This window comes from Dermacentor albipictus, chromosome 9 (assembly GCF_038994185.2).
Source record: "Dermacentor albipictus isolate Rhodes 1998 colony chromosome 9, USDA_Dalb.pri_finalv2, whole genome shotgun sequence".
Lineage (NCBI taxonomy): Eukaryota > Metazoa > Arthropoda > Arachnida > Ixodida > Ixodidae > Dermacentor > Dermacentor albipictus.
In genome coordinates, this window is record NC_091829.1 from 116868834 (window position 1) to 116895843 (window position 27010).

Consider the following 27010-nt stretch of genomic DNA (forward strand, 5'->3'; position numbering starts at 1 on the left):
TTATGCTGCTCTAATAAGAGGAACGATGAGCAAAACATTTCTGGTACAGCACTTAAACAGTAACTTTCTGCAAGACAGAAAATTCCAGGTCAGAGTTGGAGGTACATTTGGCCCACACACACCAACAACACGGGCATACTACAAGAAACACTACAGCCTATGGCGTATTACAGTCTATGTGAAAGCTATCTTATACAGAAATCAAGAATGATGCAACAAGCCCTCGACAACACTGCAGACTTTCTTGGCCAGTCTGGCCTCTCGCTTTCTGATAAGTCAGCTCATATCGTCGTCGGAAAAAAAGAAAGACTAGAACCAAGAACTACCCCAGATTGCACATTGTGATCCACATAGCTGGACAAGTATGCCCGCAAGTCAACGTCCACAAATCCTCAGCAAGTGTAAGCCCATGACGGCAGAGCCAGCACGTGGGTGAAACAATTATGCAATGCCTGGACGCAACTTCCACACCAGGTGAAAAGAATAATCTCGAAATAATGGGGGTGGACGAGTGGATACTATAGAAAATTGCAGATGCTTTGCTTGTGTCCTAGGTATGGTACGGTATGAATTACCTGCAGCACACAAAAAAGACAACTCATCGAGTACAGGTATCGGGTAGTAATAACAGGTCTTTCCAACTGTACCATGCTTGAAGACCTCTATGAGAAAGAGCTAACGAGCAAGCACCTAGACAGAGTAGAATTGCTGCCTGCAGCACAAATTCTTTGTCTCAAGAGCTCAGAACCTCGTACCAAGATACTATGCCAGCTAGCATATGAGATACAAAGACGACTACCCCTCCCTTCAGAAACACAACCTCGGGAGTACCTGAACTTGAAACACAACGGGCCCATACCGTGGAATATGGGGGTAAACAATTAGGCCAGGAGACTATATGCAACTGCCAAAACCACAGGGGAGGTTGCTAATCATGAAGTTGCAAGCAAACATAAGGCACATATAGTACACTGATCTGGCAATAGCAGTGTAACAGTAGTATGACACTACATAAAACTAAACCCCATATAAGTGAGTACCATTCTAGGTCATCCTACACCTAGAAAAGCTGAACTGAAAGCAATCAAAGCAGCACTTGTAGTGCAGATTACACCCTGCACAACACCCTGCATGGATTCACCAGAAACTGTCTTGGCCTGCACATCACACAAGATTGTCAGGAAAATCAGGAGATTGACACGCGACTTGCAAGCACATGGCCAGAAATTAAATTACAGGATACATAGCCATGCAAATATTCCAGGACACAAGCGGGCTTATAAGCCTGACATAATAACTGAAAACTAGAGTTTGTGTGTATTCATTATTAACTAAATTGCCACAGATAGACAATAGACAAGAACGAAGCGCTCTGTGTGTTAACTTCGTTTCTGTCCATTGCATTTCTGTTGCACTATAGGTAATGAATTCATAAGGCTGCACAGGAGAAGAATGATACCTCTGCCTAAGGGCCCGATCTCACATCCAAATCCACATGTGTGCACACACACGCACACAAATGTTGCAAGAGTACATAGCATGAAGCAGTATCAACAGGATGACACTAGATATGGATGAGGACTAACTTTCAACTGAGGTTCATTTCTAAAAATGTGGCGAGTTATACAAATTACAGAAAAAAAAGGACGACGAGCAAAACGAGAACAAGGTGACAGCAGGAGCCAACGTCTCGACAAGTGGACTTGTCTTCTTCAAGGTCCATGTTTGGAAACGTTGGCTCCTACTTTCACCTTGTTCTCATGTTGCTCATCGTCTTGAATTTCCATCTCCTGCCTTCCCCGAGTTTTCCCCAGAAAAAGGAAGACATCTTCGAAAGATAGATAAAAATTGGTGCTTGATGCAGCCAAACATAAATAAAAATGCTACAGAAAGAAAACAGAGAAAAATTACAAGTGCAGGAAAAAATCATTACAATTGCCAATCCTGCATGCCAGCACCTTTCAAGAAACACTGTTGCTATTCCAATAGACAGACTGACAGCTTGCTTATGCTAGCACATTCTTCCAGTTCCATGCCATTGGGAAAAAAATGAGTTTCCTGGAAGGTAGCCACATACACACTTGGTGATCACAATGTTTTTTTTTTCCCTGGACTTGTATATTTATATGTATTTTCTCCCTTTCCTGCTTTTATGTTTGGTTTCATCTAGCACTAGTCTTTATCAGGTTTTATTGTTGTACTACTTTGTGGTAACCTTTAAAGATCATTGCATTTTCACAATAAACCTTTTAATTAGAAGTTAGCATAACTTGTTCTTACTGCTTCACACTGTACGTTCTTGCTACATTGGCCAAATAAAAGATTTTATAAGTTCTCATGAGGGCCATTAAAGTGACTTGTTGCAGTCTAAAAAAAAGAAAACGAATAGCCTGGCTGCAAATGGCACCAGAGAACACATAGGACAAACAAGAAAACCGAGATGATCTAACAATCAAAAGTTTAATGTACACACTGAGTTAATGCTCGCTGACAAGCAATAGACTGAACATACACAAAAAGGAGAAGCAAACATTCATGTGCGTTTACTGACAGGAGATGCATCCATTTTAACGCAGGCTGTGATGACAAGATTAACGCAGCATTTTTAGATCTACAGCTTCCGTAATTTCTCTAGGCAGCCAATCTGCACAGAATGCTAGCTTCTTCCTCTACAATGCACGCTCAGATGTGGAGAGTGCATTGTAGAGGAAGAAGCTAGCATTCTGTGGAGATCGGCAGCCTAGAGAAATTATGGATGCTGTAGATGCAAATACACTGGGAGAATCGTGCGTCAGCATGGTCGCTGTTACACTTTCAGAGATGGATGCGTTTCCTGTTGGGATCTGTATGGACACACATCAGATCTTGCTTCTGCTTTTTGTGTAAATTTGATCTATTGCTTGTCGAACAGCCTTTACTCTGCATATTCAATAAACTTTCATTTGTTAATACACCTCATGATTGTCTTGGCCTCTAGCAGAAAGGTGTTCATTCTTTTTACAGTGAAGCTGTGTATGCCTAGGTGAAACACTCGTGGTCCGATCCCAAAAACCCTAGTGTAGGGGTATGAGCCATTGTTTAAGGGGGTGTGAGCCATTGCATTCGTCTTGCATGATGGACGGAGACATTTCGTGTTGGGTAGACATAGAAATGCTTATGCATTTCAAACATGCATTTATCTGCGTATTATTGCAAGGAAGGGAAACAGAGAGGGATGGGGTTAAGACAAGATCATGATGTCATTATTATCTCGCAGCGAAGTTGTGGTGGGCCATTGGCTAGACCGATAGTGACGTCGTTTCTCTCTAGCAGCAGAGTGCGCGTGCAGCAGTCTCTCTCCGACTTCCCAAGTGGTTCGAAAATGTGTCCCTGTATTTAATTAAATGAAATGTGCAGCCCCGGTGTGTCACTTCGTACCTACAGTGCATAACTGAGTCATAAACATTATGATTAACGCATTACAAAACACAAGTGCGTAACATAATCCACAAAGACTTTGATGCACCCGCTGGATTAACACAATGAACCACTCTTTGCACTTTCCATGATGGTGATCTTGCTAAGTGGAATGTGTGGCATTCCAAACAAACAATGTGATAAACCCAAGCTAAACATGTGCATAACCTCAATTAGAAACACAGACATAACCAATAATATAGAAAGACTTGAATAAACCATTGGAATTAACTCAGTGATAAACACCGGGGCCGCACATTTCAGCTTCGCAGGTTTACCGTCTGTACAGGGTGAATGGGCAGTAACTTTTTCTGTTATTGTTTGTTGAGTATTGTATAATGTTGTGCCAGTAAAACATGTTGGGCTAGTTGGTGCAATGTATTGGTACAGTTTTTTTCTTAATGTTGTGCCCTTCTTCCTTTTGTAACAACTTTTTTATTCCTCCTTGCATAATACTCCAACCTTGGAGCCTGCGAGGTATATAAATAAATAAGTACATAAGCACGTCATTCATTCATCTGCATACACCTCGCACCATTCCTTGCTCAACAAATGTCACTGTGTTGATGTCTGGCAGCATGCATCTACATTAACTGTCATTTGCGTTTCAGTATGGTTTGTGAACAGTGTAATGCATAAAGATTACATGACTTTAAGGTTGTGACTTACGCGGTGCATAAGCAAACCTTGCAAAAGATGACATGTTGGATTGTTGAAAGTAAGACAAATTGTATATATCGCAGTTACTTTACCGCATTTATTTGACCACTTGACAAAAACTTCACTTTGCATAGATTCCAACACGTACACTGAATCTGCAGTTTTTTTTTCTTATTAATGTAATTGTTACTGCATGGCCACATTGTAGATTTGAAAAGAAAGTTAAATAAATTTGTTGGTGCAACATAACAATATGTGTAGATCACTGCGATTGTAAAACCAGAACTTGATACAAACATGCACACTATAGGATGCAAGCAAATGCTCAGGACAAACTCCAGGATGTTTGCATCCTGATACTTATGAAAGTGAACGGTTTCATTCCATGGCTGTCAAAAGAGGGAGAGAGAAATCTTAATTGCGTTCGTGGAACAAAAACGCATTGATAAGCTTAGACATATAGTCATTGCTTAAAACTTTCGAAATGAATAATTATAGCTTGCTATCGACATTGAAGCAGCCTTTCGACAGCAAGAAAAGGAATCAGTTTTTGCAGCTCTGAACATTGAATTGCAGGAAATGCAAGCAGGCATAAAATTCTGCCAATATAATCTGTTTAGGAATACCAAATTCGAATAAACATTGAGACTTGCATTTGTACTTTCTCTGGCTGAGCAATCTAGTTTGAAATGACTCCCATAGGCATGTAGTAACAATGTTTATCTAATACAGGTTAAATGCATGCCTAGCTTAAGAAATCTGGATGATTGCTATAAATTACAGTGGAGAAACTATAATATCTAATAACAATAACAATATAAGAATAATATTTATTTCCGCAAAACAGGCTAACCGTGAGAGAAGTGCGAGGCTGAGCAGAAAGGTAAAAAATTCTACGGCAAGTGCGAATGCCGCAGGCCTACGCTGCTTTATGAATAGCGCGTATTGATATAGTCTTCTTGTTAGAAGTTCCGAGTATACTGCCAGCGTGAGACACAGAACAACAAAGTGGACGAGAAGCGTGTCCTTTAGAATGATATGTTACAACGTACAGGTTTCTACAAAAGTGACGGTAACTGCTCGAAACATTTGATGCGTCGGCTTTTGCGCCTTTAGAAATATTTAGAGAGGGCCCCATATATATATTCGCAGCGCAAGCACGGCGATGGACGAACCAGGATAGCGCTAAGGTTGAATTTCACAACACAATTTTCATTCCACGTCGTAATCACACAGTTCATTTGAGGCTTCGTTCAGTGGCACACGCGTGCTTTCGGGTTGGTGCTTGTTGCGTTTGGCGTAAGAATATGGCTAGTAGCAGGCACCACATATGCGCAATCACGGGCAATATACACGCATCATTTCTTCAGAAGCTGGCGCTGAGCACGCGTAGCGCGAGGATCTTGTTGGGCTGACACGACAACTTCGTGGCAGCCGAATTCCGAATACTGCATATACGGTGAGGGTAGCTATATGAACTTGTCGATAGGTCATCTTGTAGATTGTTGTAGCGCAGGCAGAACGAAACGGCTGTAGAAGGTAGATAAGACAACACACAGCGCTGAGCCACCTGCGAACAGCTGTTTACGTGCGCGATGTCGCACTGAACTACCGAAACCGCCGTCGCGCAGTCCAAGACAAATCTTAACTAACGTTTTTAAATTCGTAAACGTACATATTATTTGCTTGTTATCAAGAAAAGTCAAGAATATTATACTGTAAACGTTTTATTCATTACAATAAAAGAATTATGCAGCCTGTGCCACGAAACCTGGCAGTAAGCAACCCTGGGTGTCGCACCAGTCGCATTGTTGAAATCGCAATCATGTGAAATGAGCCCTCTAAAAATCGCATTGCGACGCGTGCGACAGCACCGATTTCCGTCGTTGCAGTCGCAGCAAGTGAAACAGCCTTTATGCTCTGAGATAATGCCCTATTGACTTCAAACACTTCGGCCTTTCGTAACCTAGTTGCAGATGCTTTCTTAGTCAAAATAAACAGACGAATCGCCCCTCATTATTGGAATCGGGTACCATTTTTCCGTACCAGGTGTTTCCACTTCCAAGGCATCTGCCAACGCTACCCAATGCACCTAAAATTTTCTTTCGTAGGTTCGAGCCACGTAACCTCCAGCGTGTTGTCAGTAGTGGCCGGTGTGCTGTTAGCGTGTGGGGAGCACTTTCCAAGGATGGCCTAGGTCCACTCCTACGCATAGAAGGCCAATTCACCGCCTAAGTGTATCGCAGGGCCATTGAGGACGATGTCGTTCCGTGCGCTCTTGGAGGCCCCTTCTCAGATGGACTGTTTTACCTGCAACATAATCGTAGCCCAACACGTGGCCTGATCAGTAAGGAAACTGACAGAAGAATTGGGCGGGATGCTCCTTGATTAGCCCGCTCAAGGTGCCAACGTGAACCTGTGTCAGAATATGTGGAGCGCAATGAAGAAGGCTTTCGTGCCGATCGCTATAGAGTGGCTCGCAGTATGCACTGTGGGGCGCTGTACAGGAAGAATGGGAGCACGTGTGGTCTACAGTACGAAGAGCCGCATATAGCTATGCGGCTCTTCGAAAGCTTGCCCCAACGAATGACGGCAGTCGCTGCGACCCGCGGAGATCTCACAAAATATTGTAGGCCTCTCAACCATTGTACATCTGCAACGGAAAGCTCTTAAATGCGAGCGCATTATTTGTACCACAAGTTCAACTTTCATTTCATAAAAGTCGTGAGAGAGTCTTCATTTGAGAGTAAATTCGTTTTCCTTGTTACTCCTTGCCTGCTATATTCCTTGCAGCTGGAATCTACGCCAGATCAGCATCTTCTAGCACAGTTCACAGGTTTCATATTGTCGCGGGTGAATAAATAAAATGGTGTTAATCACGCGAGATTGTTCTGGGCTGGTTTTTCAATACTTTTTTTGCAATACTTGAGGAACGTTTGAAAAGAAAATGCCATTGGAATGCTCGTATTATCGAAACGAACATCTATAATGACACAATTGAGTTAAAGAACCGGTGATTGCGAGGAGATGATGGTTGCAAAAATAAACACATAAATAAAAAGACATGCTTGATAGCAAGCAAAGTAAACACTCATCTCGCATGTGCGGGCTACCTTTAGGCAACACCGCGTGGCACAAACTGCTGCTTTGACGGCAATGCCAGTGGCGCGCCGGAGTGGTGGTGCGATAAAACTAGCGCACAGTGAACTGCGGTCGGACATATCGCAGTGAGACACGTACTCTCGCACTGCCTGAATAGAGCATGACCTGATTGAGGTGACGCTGATTGCACTGTCGGCCAGGCGCTCCGCTGTTCGCGGTTCATTTGTCCACGATAGTACTTCAATTCTCTTTTCGATTGCATGAACTCGTGCTTGCTTGGAGGCAGGAATATCATGGCGGGCGACCTTACCTACATGATGTGAAATGGTCTTCCTTGAGCAGAGGTTTCCTATCGAACAGCATCATGATTGACTTTTTAGGTATTTTCAATCTCACTCGGCTTGTTGTTCAGCCTAGGCGCATGCAAGGAGGGTCCCACTCAGTGTTAGACCTTGTATGTGTGGACGATCATTTTTCCACCGACAGAACAAATATTGAAACGCTAGACGGCATATCGGACCACAGAATAGTTCTTTGCACTTCACTTTGAATTTGTCAGCTCCAATACGACAGCTTTGTACAGTAAAATATGTACTATTATTTAAGAAAGGTGATGATGCGGCAATAATGACCTGCCTCTCTGACGCGTATCCTGACTTCTCAGATCTTTTTACAGATAATACCTCACGCATAGATGAAGTGTGGGCGGAGTTAAAACATCGCATAATGCATTGTATATCTAACTTAGTCTCCACACAAAAGCAGGTTACAAAAGGCACAGCCTATGGAATAACCGCGACATAATTTACTTAAAGCGCAAAATCAAACGTGTTATAAAGACCAAATATACGCTAAGAAGTGCTAGCTCTGAGGTTGCATCATTGACGTCGATCCTGAAATGCAAACTACGAAACGCGAAGGAGCACTTTTTTGGTCACACCCTACAAAAATTTATCAAGAACTCGCCAGACAAATTCTGGCGGTACATGAGTATAAAGCGGAAGACACCTGCTGCATCTTCAGCTGCGGAGGAGAAGATAAAGGCGAATAATTTCAATTCATGCTTTCACCCTGTTTTTAGCACCGATAATCACCCTAAAGATTGCACCAAGTTCTAATTACATAGGCCAAGGTAGACTACTACCGTCTTTAAGCATCACAGCATGTGACCTTGTTTCACTGTTCTTACACCTTGATGAAAAGTAACATAGTGGTGCGGAGAGCATACCGAACAGCTTCGTCAAGCGCTATGCTGAACCGATTAGCAAATATCTTCATCTCATATGCAAAGATCAATTCGCAGTGGTCATCTTCCAGTGCACGGGAAAATCGCGAAAGTAGTACCGGTACATAAATCTGGTGACACTTCGTTCCCATCCAACTACAGGCCTGTCTCTCTGACAAGCCCAAGCTGTAAAATTATTGAACCCATTATCACAAAATCAATCACTAAGCACGTAGAAGAAAACAATCTGATCTCCCCTTCTCAATAAAACACGTTGTGGGGCTAGTTGGTGCAGAGCTGTCAATAGGTGAAGCGCCAATAGTGACGGCACACACGAATGAATACAGACAGGACAAGGCGCTCAGCACAGATTCAGAAGTGGACTAGCTATCGTCACCTAACTCGTAAAGGCGTTACATGGCTTTGGGATAGCAAGAAATGAACAATCACAAATCGACCTAATTTTTATAGACTTTTCCAAGGCCTTCGACCATGTGTCCTACTTTAAACTCATCAGTAAACTCACAGAAAAACTTGGTAATGGTCCAGTAATTGAAGGAATAATCGTCTACCTTTCAAATGGCTACCAGTTCGTGCAATATAAGGGACTTAACTCCGACACAGTCAAGGTCCTTTCGGGTTTCCCACAGAGATCTGTTCAGGCACCTTTCTTGTTTACGTTATATATAGATGCTATTGATGAAATAGCAAATGTTAAAGTTAGGTTATTGGCAGACGACTGCATGCTTTACAGTGAGATTAAAGACAATAAGCCAGAAAATCGCCCTTAACGATTCCCGGCACAATGCAGCCGAGTGGTGCCGAGAGTGGCGGATTGTAGTTAATTCTGAAGAAATGGTCGTAATAAACATAAGCAAGAAAAAACGTAAACTAATATTTCCATATGTCATTGACGGTGTCTCTTTTCGTAGAGTGACTCAGTACAAATATTTGGGGCTTTTGATATAATCTGATCTCAGCTGGCCTGTACCTGTGCATCAGGTGAGGAAAAAAGCAATGAACAACTTCTTTTTCCTCAAACGAACACTACGTTACGCTACCACAGATACAAAGTGCTTATCGTACATCACGTTTGTTAGGCCAATGCTTGAATATGCGAATACAGTGTGTTCCCCTACACAAAATCCAATATTTCTATGCTGGAAGTCGTACAGCGCAAGGTAACAGGATTTATCTTTAACAGCTACAAGCGAAGTGATTCCCCTACTAAGCTACTGCGCCGAGCGAAGTTGTCTGCGCTTGTTAACAGAGCCGAAATACGTCGTCTGAAATCCTATTATCCATAGTTAAACAGCCATTTTAAAAGCTTTAGCAGTAGCCTTTGCTACTGCTAAAGAAATCGTGGAAACGCGCCAGAAACATGACCAAATGTTTAAACAATATTTTCTCACTAGCAATAGATTCCGTTTTTCATTTTTTCCTCAAGTATTAAGGGACTGGAATGCTTTTGACCCACTTACTGTAGCCCAGACAACACTGGGAAGGTTTCTAGACAGAATTGCAGACATCATACCGGGACTCCATATTACTAATATGGATAAGATAGTTCAAGTGGCTGAGGAGTTCTATAGAGATTTACACAGTACCAGTGGCACCCACGAAGATAATGGCAGACGAAATAGTCTAGAGGAATTTGACATCCCACAAATAACGCCGGAAGCAAAAGAAAGCCTTGGGAGCTATGTAAAGGGTCTTGGCAGCTGATGAACATCAGGTTGCAGCAGATTTGTTGGAGGATGGTGGGCAGATTGTTTTAGAAAAACTGGCCACCTCGTATACGCAATGCCTCATGACCTCGAGCGTACCGCAGTCTTGGAAGAACGCTAATATAATATTATTCCATAAAAAAGAGGACACTTAAGAATTGAGAAATTATAGACCGATCTGTTTACTGTCCGTTGTCTACAAAGTATTTACTAAGGTAACCGCAAATAGAACTAGGAACATCTGAGACTCCCGTCAACCAAGGGACCAGGCAGGATTTCGTAAAGGATACTCAACAATGGGCTATATTACCTTCACTTCACGTTATTAGCTTCAAGACTCCGGTTAGGGGGTAGTACATAAGTGGTGGGCTGTCACTATCACGCTATTCACAATATCACACTATTGACACTATCAATCAGGTGATAGAAAAATGTGCGGAATATAACCAACCTTTATATATAGGTTTCATTGATTACGAAAAAGTATTTGATCCAGTCGAAACCACAGCAGTCATGCAGGCATTACGGAATCAGGGTGTAGACGAGCCGTGTATAAAAATGCTGAAAGATATCTATAGCAGCTCTCCAGCCACCGTAGTCAGCTTTTATAGACATAGACCGCTTTTGTACTTGATGCCACCTCTAAGTGTATTACTCAAGCGAGCGGCACTGGTTCTAAGTGGCGTGTTCCCTGGTGGAACGATGCATGTAGGCAAGCACGGAGGAACCTGAACAAAGCGTGGGCGCTGCTTCGCGATTCGCCAACAGCAAAAACCTGGAAAACGTTAAGCATGTCAAATCACAGGCGAGGAGAACGCGCCGACAAGCTGGACGAGAGAGTTGGGCACAGTTTATATCAAGCATTAACTCTTACACAGATGAGAGAAAAGTCTGGAATAGAGTTAAGAAAGTTAACGGGCAACAAACGGATTCCTTACCTTTAGTAAACAGCCACGGAGAAAGCCTGGAAGATCAAGCCAACTTTCTTGGTGCACATTTTGAATACATATCGAGCTCCTCCCACTACTCCGAAACCTTCCTAAAGTACAAAACGCGAATAGAACAGCAAAAGCTACAAAAAAATGTGCTAAACGTGTGGCGTACAACGAATCATTCTGCATAGCAGAACTGCAGGCAGCACTGACCTGTTGTAATACATCCGCCCCAGGTTCAGACCGTGTAATATATGAGATGTTGAAACAACTACCCTCCGAAACGCAAGAAACCCTCCTTTACCTCTACAAAGTTATATGGTTTTCCGGCGAGATCCCCTCTGTTTGGAAGGAGGCTATTATAATTCCAATTCTAAAGCACGGAAAGGATCCTACCTCTGTGTCAAGTTACAGAATCATAGCATTACCAAGTTGCCTCTGCAAAGTTTCCGAAAAAATGATTAAATGTCACCTACTATACTTCCTCGAATCAAACAAGTTGCTCGACCCATACCAGTGCGGGTTTCGGCAGGGTCGATCCACCAATGACCATCTCATACGTATAGAGGCACGTGTCCATGAAGCTTTTGTTCATATGCAGTTTTTCGTATCAGTATTCCTAGGTATGGAGAAAGCATATGATACTACGTGGCGGTTCGGGATATTGAAAGACCTCTCACACTTAGGCATACGTAGTAATATGTTCAATGTTATCGAAAGTTATCTGTCCAATCGCACATTCTGCGTTAAGTGGGCAATGTTTTGTCACGAGAATTTGTACAGGAAACTGGAGTGCGGCAGGGCGGGATGCTCAGGTGCGCGCTCTTTATAGTAAAAATAAATTCTCTTCGTCTACGCATACCGCGCAACATCTTCTATTCAACATATGTTGACGATGTGCAGACAGGATTTCAATCAAGTTATCTCGCACTGTGTGAGTGACAGGTCCAGCTTGCTCTTAACAATGTCTCCAAAGCACATGTGTCGTTTTCTCTAGAAAAAGAGGCCTGCACCCTGATCCTGAAATTGTGTTGCATGGTGAGCATCTGTCTGTAAATAGGGAACATAAATTTTTAGGCATAATCCTAGACGCAAAATTAACCTTTATACAGTACACAAAGTATCTTAACAACAAATGTATCAAAACAATGAATATCTTAAAGGTGTTGTCACGCACAACCTGGAAGAGTGATAGAAAATGTCTCATGAACCTATATAAAAGCCTCATACGCACACGACTAGACTATGGAGCCATAGTTTACCAGTCGGCTACTCCAACTGTCCACCACTTAGGAATTCGCATGTCCACAGGCGCCTTCAGAACAAGCCCAGTGGAAAGCCTGTATGTTGAATCAGATGAATGGTTACTTCAACTGCAGAGAACATATTCGTCTTTTATGTATTTTCTGAGAGTGAACGCAAAGAGTGAGCATCCCGCGTATTCCACTCTAAATGATTTTTTCAGTTCTCAACTTTTCCGCAACCGGCCCACAGTGGCAAAACCTTTCTCACTACGTTTTAGAGACATAGCTGAAGAAACAAGGGTTCCACTGCTTGAATACCACCTTATGCCCCCGGTTATAGGGCCCCCGCCCTGGCAGTGGCAACCTATACACTGTGATACATCTTTCGTAGCTGTTACAAAGCGCGCGCCTGTCGCGCATATACCAATGTACTTCCTCGAATTACAGCACAAATACTCCTCTCCTGATTTTTTACAGAGGCATCGAAGTGTTAATCTGGCGTGTCTTACGCAGCGGTCGGTCCATCCTTTTCGGATTCCGGTGTATTCAATCCTAGCACAAGTATTTTCACAGCAGAGACCTACGCAATATTGGCCGCCGTTAAACACATTAAAGAATTTAATATCCAAAAGGCAGTTATATACATAGATTCTTTGAGCGTCATAGAGGCTTTGAAAAGTGTCAAAAAAATATGAGAACCCTGTCATTGTATCTCTTTACTCAGCATTACTAACCACCTATGCGTCCAAGCAGCATATCATCGTATGCTGGGTGCCGGGGCACCGAGGGATAGATGGAAACGTGTTGGCTGACCAGCTATCCACATCCGTCTACACGAACGCTTCCAACACTTCCACGACAGTCCCTGTATTGGACCTCAAGCCCTCAATAAGAAAAAAGCTAAGGGCTTTCTGGCAGCACCTGTGGGACAAGGAAACAGAAAATAAACTACATGTTATCAAGCCGTATCTTGGCAACTGGCTCCCGGTATCAAAGAACCGCCATACAGAAGTAACACATTGCAGGCTCAGGATAGGACGCACATGCAGCACACACGCATACCTCTTGTCCGGTGGCGATCCACCCACGTGTGATAAATGTGGTGAGCCACTTACCGTGCTTCACAGCCTGATGCAATGTAGGGAATTAGACGCAAATAGGAAAAAGGATTTTCCGTTACCACATCGACAGCGAATTCAACTCCATCCTGAATGTTCATAGTATAGAACCTCTCTTTAAATATCAATCGTTGTTCGAATTTTTAAAAGATGTACGTAGTTTTCATGTTATATCACCAGGAAATCCGTAGCACAGCCTCTTAACTGAAGTTTATGCTGCGGTAACTGCATTAATAGAAAGCACCTGCCTTCCAGCCTTTCGAGTCAAAAACCCTCTGGAGGCATAGGAGCTATTTCCATACCATTGCATTTTAGCGTGATGATCACTTATCAAGTGTACTATATCCGTAGACAACTACATATATCACTATCATAATTTTATACTATATATCATTTTACGCTTCTATGATACCCATTGGTTTTAGGCCACTTCACAGCCAAGTTACATCCCGACATCGAAACTCACAAATCAGCGCTTAAATAAACATTATCAGTCATGGCGCTCTTTGGCCATCCCTGGCCCTTGCGCCACTAAACAATACACATTCATTCATTTATAGTCCTCCATTAAGAAGGCAACAAAATCCCAATAAAATAGGGTGTCAGGCAGGCAGGTATTCGGAGACCTGGACTTGGAAGAATTGGGGATAAGAGTTAATGGAGAATACCTTAGAAACCTTATATTCGCTGATGATATGGCCTTGCTTATTAACTAAGGTGCTCAATTGCAATGAATGCTCACTGACCTGGCCAGGCAAAGCAGAAGGTTGGGTTTAAAATTATTCTGCAGAAAACTAAAGTAATGTATAACAGTCTCGGGAAGAGAACAGCAGTTTACGATAGGTAGCGAGGCACTGGAAGTTGTGAGGGAATACATCTGCTTAGGGCATGTAGTGAGGCACTGGAAGTGGTAAGGGAATACATCTGCTTAGGGCAGGTAGTGACCGCGGATTCAGATCATCAGACTGAAATAATCAGAAGAATAACAATGGGCTGTGGTGCGTTTGGCGGGCATTCTCAGATCATGAACAGCAGCTTGACATTATCCCTATAGAGAAAAGTGTATAACAGCAGTGTCTTACCAGTGCTCATGTATGGGGCAGAAATCTGGAGGCTTACTAAAAGGGTTGTGCTTAAATTGAAGACGACGCAACGACCCATGGAAAGTAGAATGACGGGTGTAACGTTAAGGAATAAGAAGAGAGCAGACTCTCTGAGTGAACAAACGCGAGTTCAAGACATGTTAGTGTAAATCGAGAAAAATAAATGGGCAATGTAGGGTAAGTAACGCGGAGGGAAGATAACCGGTGGTCATTAAGAGTTACGGACTGGATTCCAAGAAGAAAAAGAAGAAGAATTTTATTTTATTAGAGAAGGGAACGTTGCAGGGGGTGGCAGAAATTTAGGTGGGCGGATGAGATTAAGAAGTTTGCAGGGACAACATGGCCACAATTAGCACATGACTGGGGTAGTTAGAGAAGTATGGGAGAGGCCCTGGCCCTGCAGTGGGCGTAGCCAGGGTGATGATGATGATGATCACCGGAGCTGCCAAGCTTCTTATACTTGCTACTTGCGTCCATCTGTAGGATTTTCATTTAACGTTTCTTTGCCTCGTCCGTTCCTGTGTGTCTGTACACACGCACGCACACATACATATATATATATATGTATATATACACACACACACACACACACACACACACATATATATATATATATATATATATATATATATATATATATATATATATATATATATATATATATATATATATATATATATATATATATATATATATATATATACTACAAATGTTCCCATGAAAATCATACAGTTGCTCGTGTTTTTGGGTTTCTTTCTCTTGTATATTGTTAGCTATGCTCTTGTAATGTTGGTATTTGGTTCCCACTCCTGTAACAATCTTCTCTAGAGGATTGAGAGTATTTCTAAATGAATAAAATAATTTACGACTGAAGTTATGCAGAATTATATAGCTGACTGTGTCAGTATGTTCAATCACGCTGTTATGCTTTGTACAACACTATGTATGATTGGCTTACACCTTTCATATGATGAGAATACTTCTCTGTAATAGTGAAATCTGAAATCCGATGAGTTTCAGGACAGCCAAATCGCAGCTGTGCGCAACCTTGACGAACGGGAAAATGTAATGGCGCAGAGGAGCAATCTTACCAGAGTAGCGATCTCACCTCCAAACTGAGCCCGAAAAGCCGTGGGGAGCACGTAGTTTCGGACCACTTTGAATCCTTCGTTCTCGAGGTAACTGCTGATGTAGTCATGGGCTTTGACCTCGGCAAAGGCGAGCTCTGGATTTCGCCACAGGTACTGCCCCAGTAAGGTCAGCGTGTCCGCTCTTGAATTAATGGCATCTTCAACGATGCAGGCATACCTGTCCATCTGAAGAAGACGTAAACTTGTTAATGTGTCAGCATTAGAAATATCGAAGCGAGACACAGTCAATATGCTTCAATTGTGCGAAGCCGGTCATATGTATGCATATATATATATATATATATATATATATATATACACGGTGGAATTACCGGTGCACCAGCTGGACTGCACCCAGGTGCGCTTGACTTCTCGAAGAGACAGGACAAGTGTTTAATGACATCCTGAACAACTTATTGCAATGCGATGAACGTTGTTTGAATCACGGATGCGTGACCTCAAAGAGGTGCGACGTAATATTAGCGCATTTCTCCCACATTTACCGTTACATCTTTACTGAATTAAATTGACTCGGATTTCTATTTTTGAACTGGAAAGCAACAAAGTCAAAGTGGCAGCCTTATACAGATGCATAGATTTGGCTGCTTTTGTAAAGCATATCGAGCAGCAAATTATGCTAAACGCAAAACAGGAACGTCTTTAAAATAATCAATTTACCATAACTGTGAAACATCAAAATAGCCTAAAACGAAGGTGCACAAGATTTCTTGATATCTGTAGTCTAACCCAGCCTCATCACCTGAAGGACGACCTTTGAAAGCGAAACTTCGACCGTGCTTTTGCGCGAACTAATCACGCAAAATCTAGGCTGCAGTGTCGACTCTGAGTCCTGCTTCTCAATCTTAGAAAAGGGAACAATTATAAAACGCTATTTTGCACTGAAATTCGTGAGCTTATTTCATTGTTCATGTGACTTTGAATCAAAATAAATGTTTGTCACTGTTAGCACTCCTCGTTCCTTTTTAAGTGCGGAATTTTTTTTCCACACTCTACTTTTATATGTATTTCTCAAATTCATTTTTTTTCTGTAAAGATACCTCACTAGGCCATATCAGTCTGTGATCCTGTGTGGAACTCTGTTTTGTGCGAATATTCTAAAAAATGACGCTTTGTTTATCAATATGTATGCGTTATTTATAAGCGCGCTTGTCACTATGTCTGACCGATGCACGCAAAATGTCTGCTGCCAAAAATGATAGGGGCAAAGCCTTTGCCAAGCGGCTGCAACACTGACTTTTTGTCCTATTCCTGGTGTTTCTACTTATCTCCCGTGGCGGCGTAGTGCTTTGGGGTAGCGCTGCAAAACCCCAGGGTGCCGAATCGAATCCAGGCCATGGTCGCCGCATTTTGGATGGGGGCGAAATGTAAAAACGCACGTGTCCCGTGCACTGGATCTGCACGTTAGAAAACCGCGTGCAGTCGAAATTCATGCGCAGTTTCCCATTACGGTTTGCCTCATAATCATATCGTGATTTTCGCGTATGCCTAAATTTTAAAACAGGACTTCTGCTTTACTTTTTGAAAAGAAGTAATGCTGAAACAAAGGAATGAAACGGAATGGGGGCATTCATTTTGTTTGGCAATTTTATGTTTATAATTGCCCTTTCTTCTTTTTTTTCTCCACAAGGAATACATGCTTTCTCTCATTTGTATGGCTAAGCGATAAGAAGCACCGGTGATCACTCATTCAGCAGCGTATACTCAACATATAATCTCATTTATTGTAATCAAAAAGCTCCCGACGACCTCGTGTTTTACGCTGCACGCATTTTACTTTCTAACGCCACTCACTTTCATCGCCTGTTTGAATGTCGTCGATGTCGCACAAGGTGCGCTTTCATTACACTTCCATCAATGTGATAGCAAGATGGACTCATCATAATCAGATTAGTCTCGCGATATGCCACTACATTCTAAGGTGCTTAGCAAATAAGTGCGAATGTGTTTGCGGCCCCTAATGTGTATCGCTTCTGTCTACAGTCCGAATAAATCCGCGCTTAATATTCCTTAAGGCGAAACCCTTCGATGGCTCATGGGTCGAAAAATTTGACGACCGTCTGGTATTATGGCACCAAAACTCAAGCGCTTGGGCCAGTACGCCATTAAATTCTTTATCGATAACACAGCTCAATTGTTTCTGTTCGAGTTGAACAGACGCCCTTTTAAATAATCAGTGTGGCCACAAACTGTGTGCGTGAGGTTTTCGCGATTTTGTTCACATGTGCATAGCAACCTACACGTATCTTATGACGCTCTGGACAGTACGAGTACGCTCGCGATAACTGGAAATAAATCTGTTATTCAAAGTTAGCGCTGTGCGTTATACTAAATTACCTTTTGATGTCCCTCTCATTCAGCCTGCGCTACAAGAAAACAAAAGGCACCATATATACAAGCCCATGTAGCTAGCCTCATTGATGAAAGTGTTACAATAGGTTTTGAAGAAATAATTCAGTGAACCTGCCTATGTGTCTTAAATAGTGGTCTTCATAGAGTTGCCACGGCCGCTCTAACGTGCCAGTAACCAGTGGCGATGTCTAAGATAATGCTCAATACCATCAATGACAAACAATATCACTGAAAAAGATAATGCTCAATACCCTGCCAAGGGAACAAACGTTCAGGTTTGCCAGTCAGCCTATAGATTCTGTGAAAGAGCACGTTTATCTAAATCCATTACTCACACTGGATCCTGAACATTACAAGCGAATATACAGAATAGGAAGGGATTGGAGTGCATACGGCAGGCATTGCCAGATCCTTCGTGGGAGCTTCCCACTGTCATTGAAAACAAAGGCGTACAATCACTGAATCCTATCGGTGACAACATATGGGGCAGAAACTTGGAGGTTGGCCAAGAAGATCGAGAACAAGGCAAGGACCGCGCAAAAAGCGATGTAATCAAAAATGTAAGGCGTACGGTGAAGAGTAGAGCGGCAAATTGGGCTAGTTGGTGGAAGTACATTTTGTAATTAGGGGGGGGGGGGGCGGGTTACTGCGACACACGAAGTACTCAAGTAAAAGTGAACAGCACAGGACTGACTTCTTCTGTTGTCATTGTGTTTATAGCACAGTAGCTCCCCTAATTACAACATGAGCAAAGTTAAGAGACACGAAGAGAGTGGTGTGCCCGGATCAGAGCGCAAAAACGGATAGGCGATATTCTAATTGACATAAAGATTCAAAAAAGGAGCTGGGCAGGCCATGTATTGCGTAAGATAGATAACCAGTGCGCCATTAGAGTTACGGAATGGGTACCAACAGAAAGGAAGCGCAGTCGACGATAGCGGAAAACTAGGTGGGCTGATGAAATTAGGAAATTTGCAAGCGCCAGTTCAAAATGGTTGACGCAGGACAGCGGTAATTGGCGATCGCAGGGAGAGGCCTTCTTCCTGCAGTGGAGATAAAAAATAGGCTGATGATGATGATGAAAGAGGAAAAGAAGCAAAAAGAAAAAAGCAATCGGCAGTAACAATTCTTTCGAATGAGAATGTCAAAGTAATTTAATGAATGTCTGGTCAGCGCGAAGGCTCTCACCACCATGCTCTTTAAAGCATGCTAAAGTGACTGTCAACTCTTTCACTATATATTTTAAGCGCAACCAAAAATGCCATCTAGAGGTTACGCTCTTATTGAGTTTTGAATCGGACAAATGATTTTTCTTTTTGATGCTACAGGTAGAGAATAAGGCTTCTATTCTTGTCTGATGTCTCGAACGCACAACTTGAATATGCTAGGTGAAGCTTTTGTATATATACTATACGACAGCTATATATACGTATATATATTAGGTGAAGCTTCCCCTTCCTACACACTTCACGTGCCTCTTTTCATAGGTACACCACACAGCGTCTTCTGCGCATACTTTCGTAATGCCAAACACCACCATTTGTATGTCATTAGCAGTTTTGTTCATGTATATTTTCTAGACAGCTCTGTAAAGAAGCTCATACATCTAGCTGCTTAGCTCAACAGTGTCATCTTGGGTATCTCTTGCATTAGGCGGTTTCCTGGTGCTCTATACCCAAGCTGTGGCAAGCTCCCGTTGGAAAGCGCTCTCTATTCCGTTTTCCTTCTTTTGTCCGGTTTCTTCCTAGTTTTTGTTTTTTTTTTGTTTCTTGCCTTCGAACGAGGTTTCCTTGGTTATCTCAAATGGTGGCTAACAGGGAAGCTAAAACGTAATGAGTGCCTTACCGGGTAACTTTTGTCCGTCTGGTAGTGACAAAAAATTTTGTGAAGAGGGTTTACTTCTTTGAAGTGGTCAATGAGAGCTAGACAAGCCAGCAGGACCTACGAGTCACATTTCCTGGTATTAGCCTTTCAAAGCACGCTGCTCATTGGCATCTCGTTCCTTTTATCATAAACTATATACAGTAAACTCTCAGTTGTACGAACGTCGGTTTATCGAATATTTCAGGATAATGAACTTTTTAAAAATTCCCGGCAGTTTTCTTATAGATTCTATGCAAAAATGGTTCACTCTAACGAATTTCAGAACAGACAATATTTCAGTTTCACGAACTCGCTCAGAGGACCAAGGCTTATTTTTAACAAAGTTTTGCGCTCTGCAATGCAGGCGCAACCGATGCTCGCCCTCAAGAAACCGCCCCTCCAGCGGGAATGTAACGAGCGCCCCTGGGGCAAAGAGGCGGCACGGAAAACAAACGGCAACGAGGCACAACCTCCGAGATTACCAGTACAAAACCATCGCCGGCGCTTACAACGCCGCCAGAGCAAAGCGGCGATCTGTCACACCAGAAACCCCGTAGTGTGTGTGTTTTTTTTTCCGACGGGCTGGCCGTGGCGTGGTCATCGTCTTTTTCTTTCGAGTCTCGTCGGTTCCGCGTGTGCACACAAAGGCAGCATTATAACTGTTATGAACCTTGCACTTGTTGACATGCACAAATTCCATTTCACGCATTTCTAGCACTATGTATGCCATGTCGTTTGCTCCCTGAATTACACTTCAAACTTTTGACTCTGTATGCCATGTCTTATGTTGGTCTAGTGAATATTCAGTTTAGCGAACTTTCAGTTAAGTGAACTATTTCCTTCTGTCCCTCGAGAGAGAGAGAAACTTTATTGCAATTGTAAAGATTTGAAGGAGGGGTGGTCGGAGCCCCTCAGTCCAGGGCCCCACTGGCCTCTGCCGCCTGCCCGAACTGGCTAATTAAGGACTTTTGTCCTGCCAGGTCGGAGCGGGCGAGCTGTGCCTCCCACTGCTGCATTGTCCTACTGGTATTTGGCCTATGAGGGTGCTTCTTGCACTCCCAGGTTGTGTGTATTAGGGTAGGTATGCCACTTCACCAAGGACAGTTGGCCCTATAACGAGTGGGATGCATGGCGTTTAGCAATTTTAAATGGGGAACACCCCGGTCTGTATTTTACGCCAATGGGCGGCCTCTTTCCCGTTAAGTTGTGGGTGAGGTGGCGGGTATTTTCTGCAGACTCCGCGCTGATGAGCAAGGATGTCTTTGGCATTTAAATTGGTGGAATTTTGTGAGGGATAGTGCGGGTGGTTGGGGTTTGAAGAGAATGCCGTAACTCGGTTAGTGAACCCTCGAGCTAACGCGTTAGCCTTTTCGTACCCCTGTACCCCCGCGTGGCCCGGGCACCAGAGTAGGCGATGATGGTGGTTGAAGGATTTGGGGATTATCGCGAGGCTAGCCGCAGTCACGTGCCCTTTGAGAAACATGCGACATGTCTCCTGGGAGTCCGTGACCACGACCGAGTCCCTTTGCGAACGCTCCGCGTGAGCGAGTGCGATCGCCACTGCTGATATTTCCGCCGAGGTAGGGGATCCCACCATGGCCGACGCGGTAATTTGCTGTTGGCTGATAGCGTTCACGACTGCCAGGGCGTACCTCCTTTGGTTGCGCTGCCCGGTCGCCTCTGCATACACAGCTGCGTCCGTGTAGTACTTGTTGTACCTATGGTAATTAGAGTACGCTGGTTGAGTGTGGTGTGCCCGTGCTTTGCGCCTTTCTTCGTTGTACTCAGGATGCCTATTCTTTGGAATTAGGGCTACTGTAATTTTGGATCTCATCGAAGGAGGGAGAGGTACGGCCTGCTCTGTGAGATAACTGGGATATGCTGGGATATTGAGCCTAGCCAATATTACCCTACAAGTTTTTGTGAACCTGAGGCGATCTGTCTGTCGCATCAGGGTGGCCTGCCTCAGTTTGTCGAAAGTGTTGTGCACTCCCAAAGCTAACATGCGCTCCGTTGAAGTACATTTAGGCAGGCCCAGAGCAGCTTTGAAAGCGGTTCGGATTATTGTGTTAGCCTGCTTTTCCTCCTCCGTGTTCAGGATTTGGTACGGTAAGCCATACGTTATTCGACTAACCACTAAGGCCTGTACGAGCCTTAGGGTATCGTCTTCTCGCATTCCCGCTTTTCGATACGTCACGCGACGTATCATTTGGGCTGTGTTGTTGGTTGTGGATTTGAGGGTCTTGAGTGTCTGTACTGCTCTCCCATCGCTCTGAAGCCACAAACCCAGGACTCGCATCGTGGGTACCTCTCGGACTGATTGGCCCTCAACCACGATGTTAATCGATCCTCTGGATTTGTAGCCTTTCGTGTGTATGCGGATAACCTCAGATTTTTCGGGTGCGCACTTCAGGCCACTCCATCTAGAAAATTTCTCCACCGCTAATACTGCGCTTTGGAGCGTATATTCCTTATCCCGTAGCGAACCTTTCCTCGTCCACAGCGTGATGTCATCTGCGTAGAGCGTGTAACCTAGGTCGGGTATCCGATCCTGATCGCGCGCGAGGCGACACGTCGCCGTGTTGAAGAGAAGAGGAGATAATATAGCTCCTTGAGGTGTTCCTTTGCCAGGCATTTTAAATAAATCCGAAGTGATTTGGCCAATACTGATGCTCGCCTCGGTGTTGGAAAGAAACGCTCTTAAGTAATTGTATGTGCGCGAAACACAACCCCCGACTTCAAAGTTCCTCCAATATTGCGGCGTGAAAGACGTTGTCGAAGGCTCCTTTGAGGTCTAGTGCTAGGACTAGTCTCTCGTCGTCATGCGTTATATTAGTTAGAATTTCGTCTCTAAGTAGGAGGAATGCGTCCTGGCAAGATAAACCCGTGCGAAACACTATCATGGAGTCCGGGAACCAGCTCCGCTCTTCCAGGTATCGTTGCAATCTGCTATGGATAACCCTTTCATAGAGCTTACCTTGGCGGGACGTGAGCGACACGGGCCGTAATGTATCAATCGACGGATTCTTTTTTGGTTTGGGGATCATGATTATTTTAGCCAATTTCCACTCCTGGGGCAAGTCTCCCTTGGACCAGCACTCGCTATTAAAAATCTTTGTGATTTTTGCTAGGGCTACCGAATCCATGTTTCGAATCATTGCATTTGTGATCGAGTCTGGGCCCGCTGCCGAGTTTCTGCGGATGGTGTGGCCTCATACACTTCCGCGTACGTTATATCTTCGTCTAATTTAGGGTTCGCCTCCCCCCGCGTATTGTCTCCTCACGTATGACGATCCCGTGGCAGGTGAGGGTCCTTTGTACTTTTACTAAAGAGCATGGACGAGATCTTGGTCTGTACCCTCGAAATTGTCTGCTTTAATTTGGAGCTTCTTGTTATTCTCAGTATGCGAGCTCATCGGGTCTAGCATGCTTCGTAGTATTCACCACGTACTGGTCGTTCCAAGAGTTCCTGATAGGGTTCTATAGAACGTTGCCCACTTGTTTTTAGTGAGCTCGTTGGCGTGGCCTTGGGCTTGCTCTGCCAAGAGAGCGATGCGTTGTCTCAGGTGTTCGTTTAGACGTTGCCTTTTTCACCTCTTGGCCAGTTTCCGCCTCTCTTCCCACAGGCTGACAAGGTGACAGTCTATCACCGGCACCTCCGCTGTACGCTCAACGGCTTTAGTGGTGTCCCCGTGTGCTCGTCGAAGGAATTCAGTCCATTCTCGCATGTAGGTCGGGGCTGTATCCGACTCCTCCAGCGCTCTCTGGAGTTCTCTATAACGAGGCCAGTCAGTTAATTTAGTCATTCCTATTATTCTCCGTATGTTGGGCGTGGAGAACGCTACTCGGATTATGTCGTAATCGTTTCCCAAATTTTCGTCAAAGGAAACCAATTGTGCGTCTCTGATGTTAATTGTAAAGGCACGGTCGGGCGCCGTGTCTCTGCTGACGCTGTTACCCGTGCGTGTCGGTTTGCCGATCTGATTGATTGCCCGTAAGACCAAGGCCGTTGCGGTGCGCCCGAGTAGAAACCCCTTGGACGACGTTTTCGCGTATTCCCATAATATGTGGGGTGCATTAAAGTCACTCACTATCACCGCCTTATCCCTGGTGCCCGCTTAATCTTTTGTTGCTGAGAGAATGTGAGGTAGGTCATCCCCTTTGCTTTTGGGAGGACTGTACAGATTTGTGATTAGTGTGTGTGCCTTACTTCGTTTCTTTGGCATCACACTGATAACAATGGAATTAGTCTCTCCCGCAGTTTGCGGAAGTGTTAATAATTGACCGTTTATCGACTTTCTCACCAGCGTGGCGACCTTCGAATTTTGAGGATCACTCAGAGTGTAGTATCCCTGCAGTTTGGCCGGCTTGGCCCCGACCTCCTGCAGACATATCCCGTCCGGAGCGATTCCGGAGTTTTTGATAAACTGGTGGAACACTGCCGCTTTCCTGGAGAAGGAGCGGCAGTTCCATTGCCATATCTCTAATTGGTCTGAATTTTGTATTCGTTGTGATTTCTTAGAGTGATTACCCATGTTGCCCCCTCTTATTTTAAGCCCGTGACGTTTCCGTGTCCGAGCCATCGGATTCTGTTACGCAGTGGCTTATTTTAGTTTTTACCGAACCCGCACCTATCGCAATTGCGCGTTTTTTAGTGGGAACAGCCTTCGAGACTGCCTTAAGCTGTTCCGACCCGATTACCTTGTGTCTCTCGAAGTCGTTGGTGCATAGTTGTTGAAATTCCGTTAACCTTTCGGTAACTAACGTCATCATTTCATGCATAAATATTTTCAACTTTTCCGCGATCATTGTCTGGATCTGCGCTGCCGTTATCTGCACGTTATTTGAGATTTCGGTTGTCGGAGACTGCGCGGAGGCAGTTTATATTCGCCGCCGCTTTAACTTAGGCTATTTCTTCAGACTGACGCGGCGTTCCCAGCTGTAGTATTGTGCTATTGAAGCGCGCCTCTAACTCTGACATTTGTTTCTCAAGTGATTGTCGTTCGCGTTGTTCTCATGAGAGCCGTTCTCTTAGTCGCGCATTTTCCTTTGCCAATTTTTGAATATGTTTATCATTTTCACCAGTATTCTGTTTTGTAGCAGTGGGAGAACCACCCTCGCGCAGCTCACCTGCTGTTTTTTAGGCAGGGGCGAATTTTACCGCTACGAAGCCCTGGAGCTGGAGGGGTCCCTCGAGGGGGTATTGCTCTTCGCTCTGCTTCCGTGTGGAGATCGGGATCGCGGTTGGTGCCGGTAGATGTCCCGCGATCGAGCACCCAGCACCCCGCGATTGAGATTGGCGAGTCGCCTTCACGCGCTTGGCGGCAATCCGTTTGTTCGACCACCGACGCGTCTCGTGCCCCGCCGCCCTGCACATGGTGCGCTTCACTTCACATTAATGTCCTTGTGGGGGTGGACTTTCCAGTCCGCAGCCACGGCATATGTTTTGTGGGTTCGGACAAACATCCGAGCGGTGTCCCTCTTGCATGCACTCCAGGCACATTTGGATTGTTGGCCTGTACTCCGTACACCGCATCTCAACTCCCTTGTAGTACACGCATTTGGTGCGTGTACCTCCCGAGAAGGTGAAGAGAGTGGTATTTGAGCTTCCTAGCATTCGGGCCCTTTCGATGGTGTCTCCTTGGGTCCTGACTCGCAGGTGCTGCTGGAGATCTGCTGATTCGGTGTGTGCTGGGAATCCGTGTACCACCCCTTTGTAGCTATCATCTGGATCCACTACGTACACATTGAAGGGGTGTTCCTTGCCTCGCAGCTCCATGCACGTGATTCGACGAATAACGTCCGCCAGTTCCAGTGAAGGTGTGGAGACGATTATGATATTTGTTCCCTCTCGGATTCGCCGTATGAAATCCTCTCGAGAGATTTTGCACTGGTTCGGTTCGTTTCCTGTGATAATCGTCCCGGTAGCCCGAATAATTGCTTGTGGTATTTTTGTTCTCAGATATTCCTTGAGCATTATTCCTTTGTGGGGCTTCAGTATTATCTTGATGTCATTCTTCGGTAATGGTGGCAGAGGCTTCCCCTTCCTCGGGTGCACGTTGCGACGACCGATTTGCCCGCCCCCTTTCGCGCCGCTTGCTGATGGCTGTCCGTTTATGTTATTCTTGTTGTTGGGAGCCGTTTCCCTGTCGTTGCACTTGACAGCCTCTCGCTGTCGCCGCGATAGAACTAATTGCCAGCCATCCATCGCCTTGTTCTGGGCAGCGATGTCTTCGCTTTTGCTAGTCCCCGCTTCGGAAATTATTCTTGTGTCCCCATTTTCGTCCGCGTTGTTAACCGGATGCGGGGGAGTTATTTTCAGGTCCATGTCCTCTGATGTAGCCATCTCGTACGCTCGGCAGAACCGATCCGGTTATTAGGTGGTGAGGCGGTCGAGGCCTAATGGGGCTTCCGCCGCTTCGAATTTTCAAAGTCCCGTAGAATGACGAAAAATTCACTCATGGACTTGAACTTGGTGTTGAAGCGGAGCGTTTGTCGAGTGGAACCCGATCGGATATTCGAGTCTGGTGCAGTTGACGAGATTTCGGCTAAAACATCGATAGTCGGCGTAGCCCACGTGAATGAGCGTGCTCTGCCGGAATTTCTTTTTCGTCTCCTCGGTCCCTTGAAGTTCACTAAAATGAGAGTTCACTGCATAAACCCGACGTCATCAACTAGACTTTGCCGTGAAGTGGCTATTGTACTCGCATCATATAATGAACAGCGCATTGTGCAATCCGCGAAAGTGATATCTTTTTTAATTTGCAATTTCGCCCGCAACGCGAATCAGTGACGCAAGAGCTGGTGAAATATGGGGTGGTCATTTTTAACTTTTATGGAATTTTTAAAAATCGCCTGTGGCAGATTGCATAATTCATGTCCTTGAGCTGTGTTATTCGAAGAGGAGGATATTAGTAGCAGGAGAAATCGAAACGCATAGTCGGAAGTAACGAAAATTAATTATTTACTCAATTAATTACTTACAACACACATTCCAACTAACTAATTGTAACGAGTCACTTTGTAAGGCGTATCCACTTAGAATGCATTTCCAGAATGGCGCCGGTTTGGAGATATCCG

At 44.3% G+C, this 27010-nt stretch overlaps 1 protein-coding gene across 1 annotated transcript in view; it reads right to left on the reverse strand.

The window, feature by feature from the left end:
* The window catches only part of LOC139050187 (xaa-Arg dipeptidase-like), a 45396-nt gene extending 19120 nt beyond the window's left edge, over positions 1-26276 (reverse strand). The window contains exons 1-2 of the mRNA XM_070526394.1: positions 25395-26276; positions 15676-15883 (exon numbers count right to left, since the gene is read on the reverse strand). Coding sequence (XP_070382495.1) covers positions 15676-15883; positions 25395-26276 — 1090 coding nt within the window. The remainder of the gene's footprint in view (positions 1-15675; positions 15884-25394) is intronic.
* Between the last annotated feature and the right edge of the window lie 734 nt (positions 26277-27010).